General features: G+C 36.1%; 1 protein-coding gene across 1 annotated transcript in view; it reads right to left on the bottom strand.

Moving 5' to 3' along the window:
• LOC139693309 (GTPase-activating Rap/Ran-GAP domain-like protein 3) overlaps nucleotides 1-20,592 on the bottom strand; it is a 303,563-nt gene extending 282,971 nt beyond the window's left edge. The window contains exon 1 of the mRNA XM_071591455.1: nucleotides 20,432-20,592. Within this exon, the coding sequence (XP_071447556.1) occupies nucleotides 20,432-20,547 (116 nt within the window). The 5' untranslated portion in view covers nucleotides 20,548-20,592. The remainder of the gene's footprint in view (nucleotides 1-20,431) is intronic.
• Nucleotides 20,593-21,276: the final 684 nt, after the last annotated feature.

The following is a 21,276-nucleotide window of genomic DNA, read 5'->3' as shown; positions in this document are numbered from 1 at the left end:
CCAAACCTGTGGTTGATTACCGTGTTTATGGTTTTTTTTATGCATAAGCCATACGTATGTATGCATGTATTCCGAATGGCTTGTATTATTCTTCCTGAAGATGACTCAAGCAAACGAAATCCGGGTCGTGTATATAAAATAATAGTGAAAATTAGCAGTTTTATTGCTTATCCTTCTACAAAACACTCTAAAATTGAAATTTTTGGCTGGCACTTCTTTGGGAAAGTAGTATTTTTCTGGATGAAATTTTACGACGTTGAGGATATTTAGGAACATGTTATGAGTATGCCAATGAACCTTTCTCGCTTGTGCTGATGAAAAGGAGCATCGTTATGCACGTCATAAATTTGGTGGCTACATCATCCATGAGATAGTGGCAATGTGGGTTTTTCTGGTAGTAGTTTTATCTGGTTCTGTTGGAACTGAAGCGGAATAACTCGGTAGTAACGTCATTAATACCAAAACACTTGACTGATATTTTAAAGTCAGTTCAAACGCTTTGCGCCTAGGATTTGAGTATTTGTTCTATGTAATACCATATGATTTACCACTGTATTTATAATGTATTATTGGATACTGGTTTTCGTTTTAAATTGATAAAACATCCTCCGAATGGAAGCTCGTCATCCTTGTGATATCTTCTTTATACGCAAGGTTAATATATCTATTACCAAATGTAAATCGAGGCATAATTATGAGGCCGGGTCGATGAAATCCTTAACTTTCCTCGGTTAGCGTGTTCAGCACCGTTGAAGTTTTTAAGTCCGTTACTTAACGAGGTTTCTGGGGTTAATAAGCTTGATTTGCTTAAAAAAACTTTCACTCAAAGTTTCTTTGAGTTGAGCAAGCCGTGTGCAGATAAAAATGAGTGAAAGATGGTAACGGAGCTCGAAATTGGGATCCAGTTACTAAAAGGGGAGGAGGAGGACACCAGCTCTTTCAAAATTAATATGAATGTGGAATCGATCGCCGTCAACATTAACATGTAATATGCTTCTCTTGGATCGATGTTGGTTAGCTCAGAACTTCAGCTTTCTAATTAATCGCTGAAAGTAAAATTTTAATGAAAAAAATGCCAAATGTGGAAAAAATATTTTACTGATTGTGTTTGATGTTAGAATAGCGATGCTATTAATACTTTAAGGTATACATGAGTAACTGGTTGTGTCATAGTAGAAAGTCCAAGCAAATAATAAATCCTGAGGTAATCTACGTTAGTAATTCGGTGAGATTCATTGACTTAATTTAGCAATGCTTTATGCGTACTTGGAACTGAATCGGCAATAGCCCTATTCTGAATTTATCTGTCATATACTTGCGTATAACTTCCCTTGGGCAATAAGTGACTTAATACGAACATTGCGCTTCCGAAATCCGAATTTAAGTCAAGATTTATTTAAACAGCCAGAAAGCAATTTCTGTAATTAGTTCTCTGGACGATTGCTGTCACCAATTTAATTGCAAGAAAGCCATCTCACTTTTACGCATGGTGATTACGCTGCCCTTTACCATGTTGATTGATCAGTAAAAAGAATTAATTTACAAGCCGTTAATCAGTAGATGTGAGAAAAGGGCATTGCTCGCAAACCTGCACATTTCTCTAAAGATCTTAATTTTTAGGGTTTAATATTTACCTGTGGGAATTTATAAAATATTAATTGAGAAATTTAACATGAGTTGATTGCGATTTAGAATTGTAGTATCTTATTGATAACCATTAGTGATATTTATATTTCCCAAGACAGGGTGCGAAAGGGGAATTAAATTTTCAGGTTTGTTCGACAGCCATCTCCCTCGAAATTCCTTTTGCCAATTAGCATTGCCATTTCCAATGACTTCGTCAGATTCATTTTTCCTGGTCTGCCAATCTTCTTTTATCCTGTGAATCAAAAGGTTCAAGAAATTTGCTCAATTTTGTCGAAATTGGCTGTCTTCATCAGTTTCTCTCTCGGAGGGATCTTTAAATATCCATTTCCTCGGGCATGTAAAAATCATTTCAAATTCAACGGGATAAATTCTAATAAAAATTTTATATCTATCCATTTACGCGGAAGGCAAACTTATTTGATAATGATCCCAACGGAAGATTGAAGACGCAGGGACGGCTAAGGAAGTGTTAAAAAAGGAATTTTCAGTTACCGGTGCACTATTATTACCATCTTATTTCCATTCAAGCGAATCGGTTCCTTGGGCTATTTCAATTGGAGATTTAATCAATATGAAATCAGCGAACAGAATATTTGGTCAGATGCCGGAGTTCGTCAGTCATACTCTTACTTTAATTTCATATTAAATTGCTGGAAACCTACTTAAACCAACCATAGCTAAATTAAATAATAAAAAATATTTCAAAATTATTTTACGTATTTAGGATTAAATTGAATTAGGATATTTTTAAATGCGTCACCTAAAAAAATAATATCGTGCTATTAATTGTTATTTTCTGTTAATTATATATGATTCTATTGAAAATAACAAATTGAATCAATTATATGATACTTTTAATATAGGTTTTTAGAGTATAGTAACTATTAAAAATTCGTATATCAAGCTATTCTTTCCACAAAACGTATTCATCATAATAATAATGAGGCACTTCAAGAAAGACTCTTTTGTGGGTTGGTAAAAATTATATTCATTTAGTTTTTTTATGAGTTAGAGTTTTTGTGAGTTTTTTTAAGAGTGAGCATACAGTTCCAGCGAAACACAGTCCATACTCAACATCCCTGTTATTTTGTTGGGGAAATTGCGAAATATGGTTTTTGTCATTATATCTAAGATAAAATGTTAAAAAAGTACAATTATATTTGAAACTACAATGGTGTAATATCTATGATTTCGAGTTGCGTACGAGTAATTCTTAAGGAAGGAATATAAAAATCGGCAATTACATTAACAATCAAAGCATGCGTTGCTTTAAGTTGATTTTAATATATATTTTGGTTTTGTTAGTAATACAATGAATTTGTATAACTTATGTTTTACTTAATTGTCCCAATGGGCTTAATGCTTTGATCATTCAATATTTAATCATATTTAATATAGGAAGCCCCTCGGGTAATCATATATGGAGTGGAATAGTCTAAAAATTTTAATTATTGTCGTTTTACTAGGTATTACAATCACCAAATGTCAGTTAACAGTGTGGCACCATTATTTCTTTAACCGGCCAAAAACACGTTTCCGCACGGCGCGATAAAACTAATTTAATTTTTGTCCCCGTTATTGTCTCGCGGAAACAAAGGGGTGTCGACAGCAGATGAATCTAGGAATTGGATGTTTTCATCCCCTTGACCCTGTCAAATTAATTTCAATTGGTATAATAGAGATCTCACACGTCAGCTATTTACTCAAGAGTTATCAGTCTGTTAATTTTCTCATAGGCCACAATATTTCAGCTTTATCAATTTATTTTGAATCCTTCACACATGTATTCATTAGGTCTGTAAATGAGCTCTGGGTATCCTTGTTTTTTATTTATTCTAAGAGTTAAACCACTGAAATTGTTATAAAATACAAGCATGGGGCCGCATACTCAAAACCGCAACATTCAGGGTAAACAGGGGGGTACGCGACTCACCTGGCTAAACAGGTCATGTGGTGGTTAATTGCACATAAATTCGTGCCCTATTCGGTGAATTATCAGCTTTACAGCTTGCATTGAAAATTCTTTAAGAAACATGAATGATTAAATTTTTGATCCTGCGGTCAAACAAGTTCTTTTTTCTTCATCAAGCGTATGAACGAACGCTTCATGAAGCGTATAGGATTGTGCTGACTTTTTTGAGAAATTAATATTTGGAAGTTTGCCCCTGAAAACCTTCCTCCTTTGCATTATTTTTCAGCTTAATATCAGAACTCTTTATGTCAGTATTCGTTGAATAAATATTTTAAGGGCTAAAAACAAAATTTACACACAAAATTACAGTAAATTAAATAGGATATTACAGAAAAACCGTTAAATAAATTAAACTTTCAAAGAATTTTTGTAAAATTAGGATCGATTTTCTTTAAGTCTCTTTCCTAGTTCAGAAGTTCACGTGGAGCTCAAAGTCCGATACTCTAAGACCAAATTTCAGTAATTACTACGTATTATTAGTTATCAATAATCTGCACCCACAGCTGTGAGTACACGGAACCCAAACTTTGAAACGTATGCAGTGAGCATTAAGTTCAAAACAATAAAAATTATGGAGTAATTAAATGGATCAGAGAGATCAAAAGGCCTTAAATGGCTTATAGCCATATTTTAAGTCTTCTCTCCATTGTCCATTTTTCAGGCATATTGCTTCTCATGCGGTATACTCATGTCTATGTTTGATGCATTGTATCACTGTAACCTAAGCTTCTCTTTGGAGTACATTTTGTGTGTAGCACTATCAGGAACGTTGTTTACTGGAAATGGCGTAATATGGACAGTTGGCATATTAAAATGGCGTTAGTATTGGTAGTGAAGTTTGACGAGTCGTTTTATAATACGGCCATAATATTTCCGGCTGCTTCGGTGGTGCTAATGCACCAAAGTATATCAAAAAAATTTATGACACGGACTCCAAAAGGTCTTCAGTAACCCCCGTTATGATGCCAGTAGGACACCTTACGAGCTTAAATAAAGTGCTCAGCAAAATTATGCTTTTAATTTTTTATTGGTCATTCAAGATTATAAGCTGTATTTTACCGGGTTAGAGTAGCTTTTTGACTGAACCAAGTACAATGCTGCACTTCTAAATCATCTAACATGGCACATAGTACCCTGAAGCCCGTAATTCATATTGCAATACGTAAGTTTTTTAGCTATCCATTTTTCTACCGCCGTTAATTCCATCCCAAATTTCTATTGTTTCCCTCCCTTTACCTGGCTTACCTTCCCTTCTTTCACAGTCCTTCACGCAAGTTGTTGCGAGCAATAAAACTGCTTTTTGTTTTCTTAAAATTTATGAAAAAGTATCCAAGATTTTTCTAATTTAGAAAATTTGATCGACTGATTTTTGCATAATTTTTTTCCAAGTGTCAACATTTACATTTGATCAATAAACTCAAATGACCGAAGTAGCACAGTTAAATGTACCGAAAAAAGAATCTCTGCTTCTTTGAGAAGACTAATGTCGATGAATTGACTTCATTCGTAAATCCTTGGAGGTAAACGGTGATGCAGTTGGCATGTTTTACTTTTATACTGTTTTAGTTTCATAAACATACGTGTCCTGCATAATAGCTTCCACGAATCGGGGGAAACAAATTTTTATTCTCCTCCTTTGGCTGAAAGTAAACAGTTCGGCGATCATTTAGACGAGATTTATGGGACGTAAACACACTAGCCCACCGAGAATTTTGCTCTCGTTTATTGGCTAGTCATAAAAAAAGACCCTTGTTTCTACCGCTGCTTCAGGCCCTCTCATACACTGTGGCAAAATCGTCCGTTCGAAATAGCCGTAAATTTAAAATCTAATACTGAACTACGGATGTGAAACAGTGTTGCGTTAACACCAGTTTTCCTCAAGTGGTTCGCAAAAATGACGCAGAAATAAGTTATGGTAATCGTGATGGATGGTAGTGTTTCTTAACTCTTTTCATTGACTCGGAATTTATGAATCGCGGTGTTTGTATGTACTATATAAAACATTTACTCTTTAATGTATTCCAACAAGTTAAAGGAACTATTATATATTTCAAATAGTGCCTCAAGTTCCGGCACTGTTGTACAAGTTATGATAGTTAATCTTTTCAAGAATGGACTTTGCTTGGTCAGCGTACGTGCATGTACGTACGATCCCCTCCCTCAATGTATTTAATTCCCAAATGTGCCGCATTCCACTAATTCTGCAGCTATTATCATAGACTAAATAAGGATGAGAGCTAGGGCATTTGCCAAACAATAATTTCCTACAATTTAGGATTCAAAGCAAGTTAAAATAATAAATTCCTCGCTGACAAAGACACTGGCATGGATTTCGTATTAGTTGGGAACAAAGTGGAGAAAAGCTCATAACGTATGAATGGCGAGTTGAAAATACGATAGATGTACTTCATCAAGCCCATCAGATAGTAATCGTTGCGAAATCGGACATCATTTCATACTTCTGCTGCTGAACACTGTAGATGAAAAAATGATGCAAATTAAGTTTGTTTGTCTGAAATTATTTATTTGGTGGAAATCGTACTCTAATGTATTATTACATTGACAGGCTCGAAGAATTTCTATTATTTCAACTTATTTTAATTAATGCGCACGTGTATGTCAGAGTCCTTCTATAGTCTTGGTTCTTGTATAATTTTTGTTGTCGCGTGATCTGTGACGCATACCAATCGGTGTAAAAGTGAAAATATTTTTTAAGAACCTAAAAAAAAACTTGGCCATAGTCTTTGTTAAGTAATGTCTAGGGTAAACAGAGAAGACAGTGTAAATTTGAGGCACATTTGTAAGCAGATTTGTTTAAAGAACGCACGGTGAAGAATATTTAGGAGAATATTGTATTAAATTTTACATTGCCAATATTTTTAATTCATATGCAAAATATTGCATCCTATTATACGTTGGAATATAAAAATTTTGCATTAATAAAATTCATTGCAAAATTATCAATAAAATCTTGTGTGGAGGTTCGTGCAAATTCACAATTAGCAAGAGTTGAGGAAAAACATTGAAAAGGTTTAAACCCAATAAAATTTCAATTTCCTTTTAAAATGATAAATGGAAAAAGAGGGCGGTGAGTTTAATTTGTACCGTACGCATCACTAGATTAGCAAAAAGAGCTGGTGCTCCAACGGTTGTCAATCATCGACAAATCTCTTACCAGGGGTGATTGAATTAAGTTTTGAATGACAGGGGACTTATATATGTAGTACTGGATACGGCTCAGGACTCCTATTTGGAGCATTTTGTTCGCAAGACTCATAAAACATGGATATCCCTAAGGAATGATTCATGTGAAATGGATGTTGTTCTGTGTGAATTTGATTGATTGGATACTTCGCCGTCAATAAATTCACGACGTGAAATAACTTTCAGCACCTAAAACCATCTGGCAACTAGCTAATCGATATCGGCCTCGCATTAAATGGAATAGTTCGTTATTTTCATGAAAATATTTATGATAAGGATTGAATCAGTTTCCGGCATATTTTTGGATTTTCGGGTGATCGATTGGAATCATACTACTGTAATTAGCCATTTTATTCATGATAAATCGCCATTTTTGAATGGCGCAGGTGTTTTCGTTATCTTTCGATGTAGAGAAATCACGGAGGTTTGGAGATTAGAAATTATCATGGCTGTACCAAGTTCGACTTTGATCGTTGCAGTACTGTTATCAGTTGCAGAATTTTATTAGGTTCTTCAGAAAATTAACCACTTTTACACCGATTGATATCTGTCACAGATCACGCGACAACCTCTTAAATATATTGAGATAGTTACATCTCGATATAAATGGACAGCCTTTGATTAATTGTTACATTAACGTAGCATATCACAGTCTGATTATTTTTCGTTTCGTCGATATAGAATATTAGCATTATCGATGCTCGGAAAATCCATTTCTTGTCCCTCATTGCATCTTCTTTTATTATTTTATTTTAAGGATAACCGTTGGAATGCTTTAAACTCAAATTTGGACGGTGCGATTTGTCGGATGATATGTATCGTTATCGCAATTATGTAGCGTTATGGAAAGAGCATCACACGTAGATACGAGTGTATCACCAAGTCGAATACGTGTCGTGCTGTAAAAAAGGAAAATCGGGGTAAGTTGAAAAAAAGAATGATTGTTATATGGGGATTTGCCGTGAGTTATCAGGGGTGTACTTTTCCGCAAATTTGGAAGAAAAAGTAAGGTGTAATTTGATATGAATGGTGGTAAGGTTTATTAATGTCGAATCGACGCCATTTCCTTATCAGTGAAGCTGTATGTGGAGGAAGAAACCATTGAGAATTTTATACTCAATCTGCAACGATGCAGCCAGGAAGCTGATGGCAAAAGAGTTTCTTTAATATCGAATTTCGAATTTATTTTGGGAAGATTTTGACGGCTGTGAACGTTTAGTGCTATATGCTCCTACCTTATGCCGGTCTTATATAAGTGAGCTTAAAATTCATGTAGCACTTATCCTTTATTGTTTGCCTTTTGATTTGTATTGATTATAATAAAAGGCAACGAAAACGTAAGATTTGAGAAAGCGGGTGGAATTCCACTATCCTGTGGAATAGTTTCGGTGCCATGTAAGAAGAAATTATGGCAAGAGAAATAACCTTGAAAATTGATAAAGTTGTGCGGGAACCAATTGCCCCTACAAATTTGTTTTTGATTTCTTCAAGTTAAATGTAGATAAGTATATAATAGAATATTAAGCTTAAAAATCAACCTCAGTTAAATTTTCCGCTGGAGGCATGAAAGAAATCTTTTAATGCTTATATCGTATCATCTGCATTGTCCCCATGGTTGCAGCAAATAGTTCGACATATCGGAATTCTTCAAAGGGCGCTTCAATAAAGACGTTCATGTTGCGACCATATCTGTTTTCCGTGGCATACACAATTAATCTCAAAATGAAATACACTATGTTATCCCACAGAAGAGCTTTATTGTACGACCCGGGTTTCGTCGAAGATCGACATCATCAGGTACAGAATATTCCCAGTCTAGGTTTCTTTCCTCGTCTGATCAGATATCACGATCTTCGACGAAACCCGGGTCGTACAATAAAGCTCTTCTGTGGGATAACATAGTGTATTTCATTTTGATATGAAGCAATTCCACAAAGTTACTATGGATACAATTAACCAGATACACAATTAAGTTTTTCTCATTAGTACGGCTTGGAGTTGGAAATCATCTGCTTTGGAGTGTGTTCCTCTTTTGTTGCGAGGAGAAATAATATCCTATTGATATGTCGCGTCTTCCCTTTCCGAATATAACTTCCGTGTTGTAGAAGATTTACCATCATCCAACGGTTGTCAATGATGAAATATAAGCTCTATTTAATTCTTTGTAGGAAAACGAGTTTATTGTGATAAATTATCTTAAGGATGTTGTACTATTTCGATGATTCATTTTGACTATGTGGGAATTTTACCTTTGAACTTTACCCAGGTCGTCTTGTCGACTGCTGGTTCGCATCCGAATGCACAATCAACTTTTCCAATTCTCCCATTTGGGAGGATATTCGGAAAATTCCAGTGGTGGTGGTGTTGTATTCTCCGATTTTTCAGAGAAGGGATTTTTAAGAATGGCTCAAAGCCCGCAAGATTAAATGGATTACACTATCGTTCCCACGAGCCTTAATTTCATATCCTTTAGTTTTTGTTTTTTAATGGAGTTAGCCGTCGAACAAAAATGGATCGTTCATTCGAAGAACTTTTCGGTATTCTACACCGCAAGAAGGAATGCAACCACAGTTGCAAAGAAATGGTATATCAGAGGTAAAGACATGTCCTGTCAGCTGACGAAAACTTTTGTTTGAAATCCTGAGTATTTTATTATTATTTTTGAAACAAATTCGGGTTAAAATACGGACGATAAGGTGGGAGTGAAAAAAGTCCTAGAGTTCAAAATTCGATTCCATTAGGTAACATAAACAGACTTCTTCATGTTATTCAATGAAAACGACTGATGGATTTTCTCACTCACAGTTCCCATTTCCTCTGTCTCAAATTGCTGGAACACATTCTATTTTACACTGGTTTCCGTAGTAGTATCGTTTGCAAAACATTATAGCAGTTAATTTTCGGGCTATTGGGCTAGTGTCTAGTTAATTAAATAACATAAAGAGTACATATTTATTTATGTTACTGGATGAGATCGAAATCTGGATAGCTTAAAAATTAGCTGCTATAATGCTAATGCAAAATATACGTACAAACACGGAGGACAGCGTCTAAAATAGAATGCGTCCAAGCAGTTTGGGATGCAGGAAATGGGAACTGTGATTGAGAGAATTCTTTTCAGATACTCAGGTTTCTCATTCCTCCCTCTAAACCTAATGGAAGTAATAAGTCTTTTGCATGCTCTTGGGTCTGATTCATTAATCAATTATTGCATAAAGGTTATATGTAAATGGTTATTGATCAGTGTAGTTTTTTACTGGCTCTATGTAAAATTTATCACACGTTGATTTGAGATTAAATTCAAAATAAAATTCACAATTAACTTCCTCGGGATATTGCCATCTTTTTTTTCGAGCATTTCAAATTTTGTCAGCTGCATAAAGTAAACTTTGTGCAGATAAATTATTGGAAAATTTTGCGTAAATAGAGATGGAGTACGAAAAGTACCTACATTTAATTCTTTATTACTATCGATCGAATGATAAAATGAATAGGATTAACGCTTTTTTTTAATTGTCTGTATGCATTTAGCCCTCGGGAAACCATAATACGTACGGCAGAGGATAGTTATAATTTCTTTGGAGATCAACCATTGTACATTGAGGATATTAACAAACTCAAGTGTTAAAAAAGAGAAATTTGAAGTGGAAAAACTCGGAGATACTCTGTTACGCAATCTCAATTTCATGGCTGCTAAACGGTTACAGATGGCTTAGTTAACTAAGCGATACTCATAATTTAACAATAAATTTGCTAATAGTTTTTATTACTCCGAAATGTAATTACGTATTTAATCCCAACAAATATAAAACACATTATATATTATAATTACTATTCTAATGCATTTAAATCATTATGGCATTCTAAAAAAAATACTGATACGCAGGTAATTTGCCATTAAATTACTAATTTCCCTATAGGCCCTCTGTAATATGTAATATCTCACATTGAAATCGAAATTTTCAATCGTTGATTCAATTGAAATTTCACTGAACCCTTCCTAATGAGTTTTTAACAGCAAAAGGAATTTTCTCATTGCGGCAGATTTTTAAATCATGTATCATTTGAGAAAAAATATTCCGGAATAATTTCTCATTTTTTGGCTTTAATTTACGTAAATTTGACAAATTCGTATGAATCAATCATAATTATTACTCGGCAGTTATTTTTGCATATTAAGTGCGTCTTTCTAAATTGGTAGTGCATACGTGCACAGTGAGAGGACATATTCCTCAAGTATTTCCTGCAATGTTCAAAATTCCTCCATGCGTAGCGCTTGCAACTCATAAAGAAAGATAAATGGATTTTGCTGAAGTCGATATGTATCCTACGTTTAAAATATTCTCAGGAGTTTATTTCTTTGGACTTAAGAGTTTTATAGCGTCTATAAAGTCAATTATTCTGTATTGAAATAAGAAATTACATGTTTCTGAAATAACTAATAACATCACTCGTGTGGCAATGGTGTACCGGCAAGCCACTGTAACTAATACCCTAAACACCCAGTCAATTGAGGATTAATTAAGTATGTAGTAGTAGTATTTAGGGGAGGCGACCGACAACTAAGGTCATTTGCGCCATAGGGGATGGACAGGAAAGGATGGAGGGTGGAGAGAAACCCGGCGTCGGCATTAGCCTACTCTTTACGAAAGGCGCCAAGAAGTCCGCAGCTTAACGTCCCATCCGACGGACGGCGTACTCACTCAAAGTGCCCTCCACAAAGCACTTCAAGTAGGGATCGAGATACCTCTGAAAAGTATTCAACACCGCCGGGATTTGTACCCGGGCCCTCTGGTTGGGAAGCCAGTACGTTAGCCCCCGCACCATCTCGATCCCGCATCGGGGTGGGGGGACCAGTTCCTTTCCTTTTGCCGTCCGTGGTTTCCCTGGAAGAACTGGCACCCGAAAAAGCACACAGCTTGGGTGAAGCTAAGCCTGCCCACAGAAATTCTGGGGAATCGAACTTGGGCCATTCGGTCAATGGTTCAACTCTCTCCCTAATGGACACTCAAATCCCAAATGGTTGTACATAATTGTCTGCAATTTAATGTCTGCAATGTAACGTTTAGGTGGAAGAAGGGACTATTAGTCTCAACCTCGCCCAATTAAGTCGATAAATAAATAATTAAAAATCCCAATAGTTTAAATGTATTTATTTAAATTTCAGTAGTATTTTTTCACGCATTAATTTTATATTAAGTTTGCAGCCGATAAATAAGTTTCTCGACTGTGAGGCGTAGAGAGAATTTGCGAGAGGTAGTAATTGCGGCGTTTGTGAAGTGCTTTGAAGTTTTGAAGTCGTATCGGAGCATAAACTCAACCGTAAAAAAAGAATACCTAATATTACGACGTGCATGCCCTAACTGCTAATATACGTATGTCGTGTTGAATGCGGAATTGTGAGTTTAACACGAAGTTAAATTGTCATTTAACTCCGACGCGAAAACATACCGCAACAAAATAGCAAAAAATTGGAAACCAGCGAGTCGGCGAGTATGTTACCCACCGGTCTACTTAAATATGTCAGCTACTGCCATCGGTACTCTCTCTTCGTGACATCAACGTGAAACTAGTGATACATTGAATTATTCTGTAAAATGTACTGTCGGAACTTCTTAACTTGAAATTTATGTTTTTTATTCTTTCACATATAATGTATAATTATTTTTTTCAAATCTAACATTGATAATAAGGTCTTTTTAGTGTTTTTTTTAACTTTGTAACGGGGCGCATCCAGCAGCTAAGGTTATTTTCCTCTATTGGCAAACATATACTGAGGCTGTCTAACGAAAGAAATGACAGATGGATCCGAGTATTCAGACTTACACGTTTGACCAGGTTAGCTCGAACCGTCCTCATCATTCGCAAGATACACCCATTTTTCACGCTAATTGCCGTATTTACAACTTTTAGCCTATTAGAGGGTCCGTTTAAAAAAAACACGCAAAACACGTGACCTCAACCTTTGGATAATTTTGGTAAATAATATAAAATTTATTTTCGTTGGTCTTCATTTTGCCTGTCATCGTGCGTTTCACAATTTCACAACTCAGTTTCAGAGATATTCCTTTTTATAGCTAGTAATGAGTTCAGTTTTTAGAAAAAAAATTGTGTCGCAAATGAAGTAATTTGAAACTAATAAAATATAGAAATTATGTTGAATAATTTGGATTCGAGATCTACTCATGAAAGGCTTTTTTTATCAGGGTCAAACCATTTCCCGTATAATTTGCGCAAGGATGCCTTGCAGTTTAAATGCTACGGCGTAGTCTGAATGGGATATTAATCACCCTTTTGAGATTGGGGTCACCATAAAAATTACGCAGTTCTATGCCCTTTCCCTTCCATTATCACCTCAAGTGGTCTGATATACCGAGCTCTCTTCACAGCGGTTACTTACTCTCAGTACAATGTATAGAATGCAAAGTAAAAAAGTTTTAGTGGATGTGGCCTTTCTAGAAACCGAATGCTTTTTCATAAATTGAAACAAGAAGATAGATGGGCATGATTGATTGATTTTGCCTAGAGGTCTCAAAATCAATTTTGTTGGTTGAGTGAAAGATAGTGTAAACTGTGAAAATGTGAAGGGGCCCCAGATACATGCAACAGAGCGAATGCGGCCCATTTAATTGTTTGTTCAGAACGTAGGCTGAAGACGTGCTTTCGAAAATGACCCTAGGGCGAAGGGGAAAAAGCGAATGAATAAGTCCAGTGATTCTAGTAGGTACTGCATTCAGTGGCAGCTACCGGGCAAATTTCCTCGGTAATCGAGTCAACATCCATGGCTCTGGAAAGCCTACAAATTTGCATGCGCTTCGTGCTCTCGACCACGTAGACACGTTGAGTTCCTCCATTCGTCAGCGGGTAACCGTAGTGAGCTTGAATTTGCCCCGTTAATATCTTGCGTAGGGTTCTCGAATTTTTTTACTACGGCGTGTATCAGAAAGCAACTCGGCGACCCATTTTTCCTACTCAAATATATTTATAATTTTTTTTTATGATCCCAAAACAAAATATTACCAAATGCTCGGCGATGGATCAAATTCTAAAACTCAGCCTCGGGGGAGATCGGTCCTCGGGGCAGGGTCCTCCCCCTAATCCACTTCAAGTGTCTCCTTAGTTTCAGGCAGTCGCACGATGATATCGACTTCTGCCTCTACTATGCTGCGGAATTTATTAAGCCATGATCAAAATAGCGCCGAGAATTCACGGTCGAAGGGAGAGGAAAGAAATAACTTTCCTCAAGAGATAACATCCACCCCGCCATTACGATGCAGGTTACCAGGGTGGAAGCGTAAAACGGGAGGAGAGGCATTACCGAAATGGGTCGCTGCAATATTGCTAGGAGTACAATGGTGGAATTAAAACTTTCAAACGCGGCGGAGAACACATTAATTCAAGTTTGATTAAAAATTTAATTAAGGAAATATACCTGATTAAATGTAAGAAGAATCAGGTTATTATGTGAAAAAAATACAATGGGTGGGATTAAATATGAAAATTTCTAAATTTCCCGAGTACATGTTGGTAAAGACGCCGAGAAAAATAAAGTGGAATATTTTTTTTTAATTCTTGATTTTGTTTTACTGTTATACATCCAAGAAATGTTGAAAGAACTTATTCCGTATCTGCCTACTGGAACTTCCTAAGTCCTGGATTTTGATTGAAATTCTTTCTTTCGTAGTGATTAATCTGAAGCAAGTTGCGACCTTGGTAAGCGCATCTCCAATAAATTGCAGGAAAATTCCCTAAATATGACTGATGTTTTCCACCATTCAAATTTGTTCATCGACGTTAGAAATATTATATGCATTTCTCGTCATGGCAAATCATTGCTAAAATTTCTTTGTGTAAGTCTTGCGTTGCATAATGGCGGCAGAAATGAGTGGAAGCGAACATTGAGTGAGGCTCATAAAGGATAAGCGCCATTTAGATGCCAGGTCTTTCAGAAGAATTTTTGATGCTAAATTAAACCTAAATTACCCTGAAAGAAATAACGTTGAGCGAAAACCTCGAACATCTCAACCCAGTTAAAAATCAAACGAATGATGGCTGTAGTTTGGTACATCTCAGAATATATAATAACTATGCATTGTTCGTGGGCTGGATTTTATTGTATGTTTCAATATCAATAACACTGGGCGACATGCGGAGGCTAAAACCGACATGAAACATTCTTACACGACGGCAAATGAATGTATAAAGAGCAAATGTGGTGAATCAGAGATAACAAAATAAAAACAAAACCTGGGAGAATCAAGCTCTCAAAAAAAGTAAAATTATTTTCTGGTTTGAGAAACTTGGTCTGGAGAACGAGTGACGTAAATTGGTGGGTTTTGAGATGTGACCTTGATGGCAGATGGCGGAAATCAGGCGAATAGATAGGAATTGAATCGAAGTAGAATTGTTAGACAGATCGGAAAAACTGTGGAGCGTGGTAGTTAGTCGGAATTGACAGAAGCGTCGAATGGAGACATTAAGCATTTGTGGGATTTCAAATGCTGTGACAAAGAGGGGAGTGTTAAATTAGAGAGGAATTAAGTAGACTAATTTTACGGGATGAGGCGAGGAGAAATTTTGAGGAGCTTAAGAAAGCTATTGAGAAGAACATAAGATATTTATGTATATTGCTTCGACATTGTTTCATAAGTCTTAAAGAATGTGATTCAGGCTAAAGAAGCTCTCCCAAACATACTTCTGCAATTGAACTATTTTAGAAACCTACTGAGATTAGTGTATGACCTATTTTTCTACTAAATGTTTTGAATCGCGCAGAATGATATTAACTGCACTCCTTCAATAAGGTATTAGTTTTAATGATTGTTTGTACTACCTTTTCGGCAACAATATCCGTAAGGGACAATACTTTTTCGTTCGTGTCATTCGATTAATGTTTTACTTATCATTTCATGTCGTTAGAAATCGCAAAATATTAAGTTTATCTATCCAGGCTCTGACTTGCGCCCGTTCTTCTTGATTTAGCATTTTAAATCATGTTTATTTTAAAGAGCTGCAAACTAATTTATGTCTTTTTAAACGAATGCTGTACCTTTTAATATATGTATGTATGTATTTTATATATAATATTATATATATAATATATATAATATTATTATATATATATATTATATAATTATATATAATATAATTATATAATATAATTATATATATATATAATATAATTATATTTATATGCTTTTTAAAACACCGACTACTTGTCTATTTTTACAATATGTGACTGAGGCTGTTTTATGTTACTTTTTTGCTATTTCTTTCGGAAGGAATGTGAAAATGAATATCTCTACAAAAGTAGCACAGGTGTCGCTAAAGTACTCATTGGCCACTGTGTTCACAACCTAATATGTAAGAATTTGGTTTTTAGACGTTTTGCTGTGTAAATATTTACTGTAAATATGTCAATTAGGTTCCTCCATTTTGTCCTTTTTGATATGCACAGTTTGATCTTTCAGTAAGCGTGGTGAGTATGACCTTTGTCGAATCTTAAACAAATTGTTTTTAGGTATGTTAATATCTCTAAGTAGATCTCGAAAAAAGTAAATAAGTCTAGAAAATTGTTTTTTTCCAAGGATATGTGAGACTCTAACGGAACCAGTTCGGTGGTTTCTGCATGACAGAACGTGTATTTCGCATTTCTTTTGTCTTATCCATTAGCGTGCTCTTCGTTGATATTACGCTCTAATGAGCAACCTTTTTTCTGGGCGTATTGGTGGTTACAATACAGGTAGCATGCAAGAAATGCGGAAATTTATTGCCTTTAAGTATCGCCAATGCTTAATTCAAGTAGCTTTATATAAAAATACAGCATCGAAAACTGTTCTGGAGGTTATCCGGCGAGCTACACCAATTTTACTAGTTTCGAATATAGTTATGGGAGAAAGAAAATTTTTCACTTGAGTTCACATTCTCTTGAAATTAGTTATTTTTTTAGCGTTGGTGACCTTTGAAATATTACTGACGCTAATGGAGGTTTGTGACATGGTCATAAGTTACTGACTCTTGTAGAAAGGACGTACGTTGGCCAAACACAAGTTAATGTATTCTTTTTTCATACGAGTCTGGCGTAATAAATTAAATGCGTTGAATGATATTTACTGATGCGTGTACCTAAAGGCCTTGATTCACATGTTTTCGCTGTAACTTGAGGGCAAAAAAATAATTTTTCCTTCCATTGTGAAATGATATTAGAGATACTGATTATATATTTAGTATCCTACTACGTGACCATAAATATTTTGCGCTGCGGAAGCATAGGTTCATAATCTGGGCTGTTGGTCCCGTTAATTTATTTTTTCCATTCAAATCCACGACATTGTGTGAATTTACAACACGATATTGCCGATGCGCGAGCTATAATTTGAATTTCCCTTTATGTCCTTCCCATGGCTGATGCACCAGCTGGTGGCCAGTTTATTGATATGTGCATATTGCATAGCGGAGATGAATTTATAGTCACAATCAGATTTCAAGATTTTTTATGTTTTGTTTTAATTCATATGCATAAAGTTTTGGTGACATTTGCCAACTAATAGGGTTCATTCTGGTTGACTCTAGAATTAATAGACTAAATTGCTCCCGATACTGATGAAACAGGCTTAATCAATACTAACTTACTGCATATTTTAATGCATGCGTATTCAATCGATCTTTAGTCGCTATCATATATTACCTCATAGTTAACGTACTGTATTTATACGAATAACGTAACGTTTTTCAATAATCCCTCGGAGATATTACGATATGAAATATCCGGAGAGGGTGGCCACTTAGACGGGAAAAAGTCAGGTATTACTGTACTTCTTAGAAACTTCGGATCTATTCAAAAAAAGAGACAAGTTTTTGTTTTAATCCAGGGATATGGGCATCGGGAATTTTCCGATGAGGTCGATGTTACATTTAGTTGTGAGGCCAATTCGTGTTGGGTATAAGCCATTGAGCGTGCAGGTTCAAAGGAAACTAAAACTATAGAAGGACCGAATTCGGTGATATCCGTGGAACGCACAGCAATTACGATGATGCACGAGATCCAATGACGACGAGCACCCAATCAGAGTCAAACATACGGCAAAAAAATCGGGAAAAGGTTTGTCACGAACATCTAGTTACATTCGGGGATAGGAAGATAGAAAATGATTGACTTCCCCGATTTATAACTCGTAAAAGTGCCTAGTTATTTACGAATTCCATTGCTATCTGAATGACAGTTATTTCTGTCGATCCTTCCGACATTTTTGCTACGTAGAAAGAAATAAACTATTCCAATTTTCTCGGAAATAGATGGTTTTAATGCACTGGTATATTTTTATGCATTCCCTTCGTTCAATTTTTGTCAATTCCTTTAGGCGTATTCCAAATCACTTCTGATTCATTTGGATTTGTGGCCCACTCTTTTCTATTCGTCTCTTTTATGCTGAATATTTTCTCTCTCGACCTTATGGCGATTATGGTAAAATTCTTTCTGAATTTATAGTATTCCAAAGGCCAGTTATAAAAAGTTAGGAGACACTTAAAAAGTCCTCTTAAAACAGCTATTAGTGTCATGTTAATCTTTAAAAAACTTGTGATCCTGTTAAATATAGCCAGGTGTTCTGCTGTGGCACGTTATTGCCACTGTAGGCCCTAAATGAACAAGCTTCACGGGGTTTTAAATTGATTTGTAGCTTTGAAAAACGGAACGCAGGTGGCAAAGTTGAGGGAAAACTTCAGTCGCTAACTAATCAATGAATTTACGATGGTGTTATAAGATATGTTACATAGGGTATTCCTAATGTTTCATTTTTACTGATAATTCATTAATGTAAATAGTTATTGTTTCAAGTCATTCAGCTAGTGAGGATTTAGCTTAATTGCTCTTGTGGTGTGATACTGGCGAATCACACAGAATGATCAGGTTTAAACGGTGCTCGGTATTTTAGGGTTTTGCGCCTAGATGGCAAAATGCTGAAGGGTAAGAACACAAATGCGCCCTCTAATCAGAGCCCGTGCATATGCGAGCGAGCGTATAGTCAAAAAAAAAACATTGCCTGGAAAAATTATGCAGCAAAATATAATTTATCAATTAAAAAAAAGTACAAATGACCCATGCCTCCTAATAAATCCCATTTTATTGAAGGGTTGATGATAATTATTAATTAATTTTTGGTGGGTATATTTTACATTAATTTTCATTACTCGTATAACTAATATATTGCTATTACTAATGCCTTCAACGAATAGTGCTTCTGGTCGGTATTGTCTATCAGCCTTTGAAACACGCTGTCATACTGTTCATTAGTATCCTTTAGAATCATGCAAGTCACATTGGCTAACATTACAAATTATGTCCTCAAAGAATAGAGGTCTTAAATGGAGTAGCTTTCTGCTCTGTCATATTGATGACAGAGATGTGCCGAATCAAACATTTCGTGTAGGCGTATTAGTGCATTTGAGCAAAGTTTTTTTATTAGTATTGTTTATCCTGACAAATCTGTTTACTTTTTATCCATCATCTATATCTTTGTCGTCGAATTAACTATTAATTTTACTTAAGAAACACTTTTAAACTGGGTGAAATTCGGTTGGTTTCAGAGTTAAGATTCCATCAAGAGGAGCACTTCGACATAAACTAGTGTGTATTATTGCACGAGTCTTCAGTCTCAGTTTGTCTCCCACAAGGGAATTTCGAGAAGAAACTCTGGCAAATAAATACTCATGCCGTGTGGTCTCGACAACTTTGAATAAGTACCTTATGAAGTTACAACTCTTCTACTGTGAGTAACCAATCCAAGGACGCCCACTTGGCTTGCCTTAGATAATTCATAGGATTACTTTGCGGGGTGCTTCTGATGTTTTTATGAATCAGATATAAATTAGGTTTTAAATCGTTCGTTAAAAATCAATTTTTATATTTGAGGTGGTTTTACGAAAATTATTCAATTAAAGTTTAAACGTTAACGTAAATTAATTATTTATTTCTGGATCGGGGACCTTCTATGAAGATCTACTATTTTTAATTAAAAATTGACTTGATTCAGCTACGTAAGTATTTGTTTTGGTGGAATGATTTTCAAACCGTTCTATTCAGGAGGTGTTTGGGTGATATGTGTATGTGGCACCTCGTGGTTATGAATTATCTTTTATTTTATTGCATTCCACTTTCAAAATAGGCGATTTGTGTATATTTTCACTTTTCCAATTGAAAATCATCCCCCAGCTGGCGTTCGAAGATTCGATGTGTGTTGAACTCGAAAATTGATCTTGAAAACCATTTTAATACAACTGTATTTGGATAGTTGGTTTTGTCATAAGAAATCTAAATGGCTACTCGCCATTAACGGGAAATCGACCGAAATTCATCTTCCATGAGTCGATCCTCATGGTGTGTCGTCGACTGATTTTGTCGGTTCAATTATCCACCAAATTGTTTTCTGTGGTGCCAAGGGAATTAGTATTTTTTGTAGTTTTGTTATGTTTCTGTTCTACTGACACAGCTCAATCAGTCTCCCCCTAACTGATTGGCCCGCTGTAAAATTTTCGTACAGGTTCGCCCAGGTCATATTGTGTTTACATCATTTCATCCAAAGGTATTCAACTAAAAGCAGCCGTGCTCACCTTGCGTTTCCTCCTTGCTCGTCTGACTCGCGCAGCTCTCCGCTCAGCGACATGGGCCACGCGCCGTGCACCAAGGAGTCCCTCACCATCGCTTCCCACCCGGTGCCGAAGGGCATCCGTCTCCCGGGCGACAGCGGCGCCCTCAGCCGGTTGCACGCCGTCGCCGAAAGTGGCGCCGGCGTCGTCTCGCAGACCCTCCTTGACCTCACCAGCCTCTTTCTTCTGCCACCCGTCGCGGCGCCGCCGTCGCTGGTGCTGCCGCCGCCCGGTGGCGGGGCGTCCCCCGCGTCGTCGGCCATCGATGGCCGGCGCATTGGGGTCTCCCGGGAAATTTTGTGCCGGCCACAAACCCTCGATTCCCCCAGAACGTTCCCTTTGAGAGATCACGCTCCTGCCCTCTCTCCTCTCGCCAACATTCTCCGAGTGGGCGGAATGAGAAGTTTTTGCGTCGGAGGTCCTCGCGGACGATCCGTTTATGTTTCTATTGATTTCGTTTACCCTTTGAGACAAAGCTTATTTTCTTATGGATATAACTCTACGTTAGCGAGAAAATTAAAATGTAGTCAAATATTAGAAGTGACTGAGATTTTGTCGGTTAAAATTTGGTAAATCTGTTGATATATTTAAATTTGCTGTGGAATACTTAATAATTCATTTACTGAAGGTAATTACCTAGTAAGTCGCTATAAATTTCCCTTTATTTCAATGTTTTAAACTGCCTCAAAAGTCTACCGATAGGTGCATCACATTGGTCGCGAGTTACAAGATTAATTCTTATCAGATAATATGGAAAATCAGAATATTTGTAATTGCAAACTATTATTGGTGGAGATTTACTGTTTTAT

Source organism: Hetaerina americana, unplaced genomic scaffold (genome assembly GCF_022747635.1).
Source record: "Hetaerina americana unplaced genomic scaffold, ioHetAmer1.1.p SCAF_1, whole genome shotgun sequence".
Classification (NCBI taxonomy): domain Eukaryota; kingdom Metazoa; phylum Arthropoda; class Insecta; order Odonata; family Calopterygidae; genus Hetaerina; species Hetaerina americana.
The sequence above is the reverse complement of the archived record's forward strand: the minus strand, read 5'-3'. Positions and strand labels throughout refer to the sequence as shown.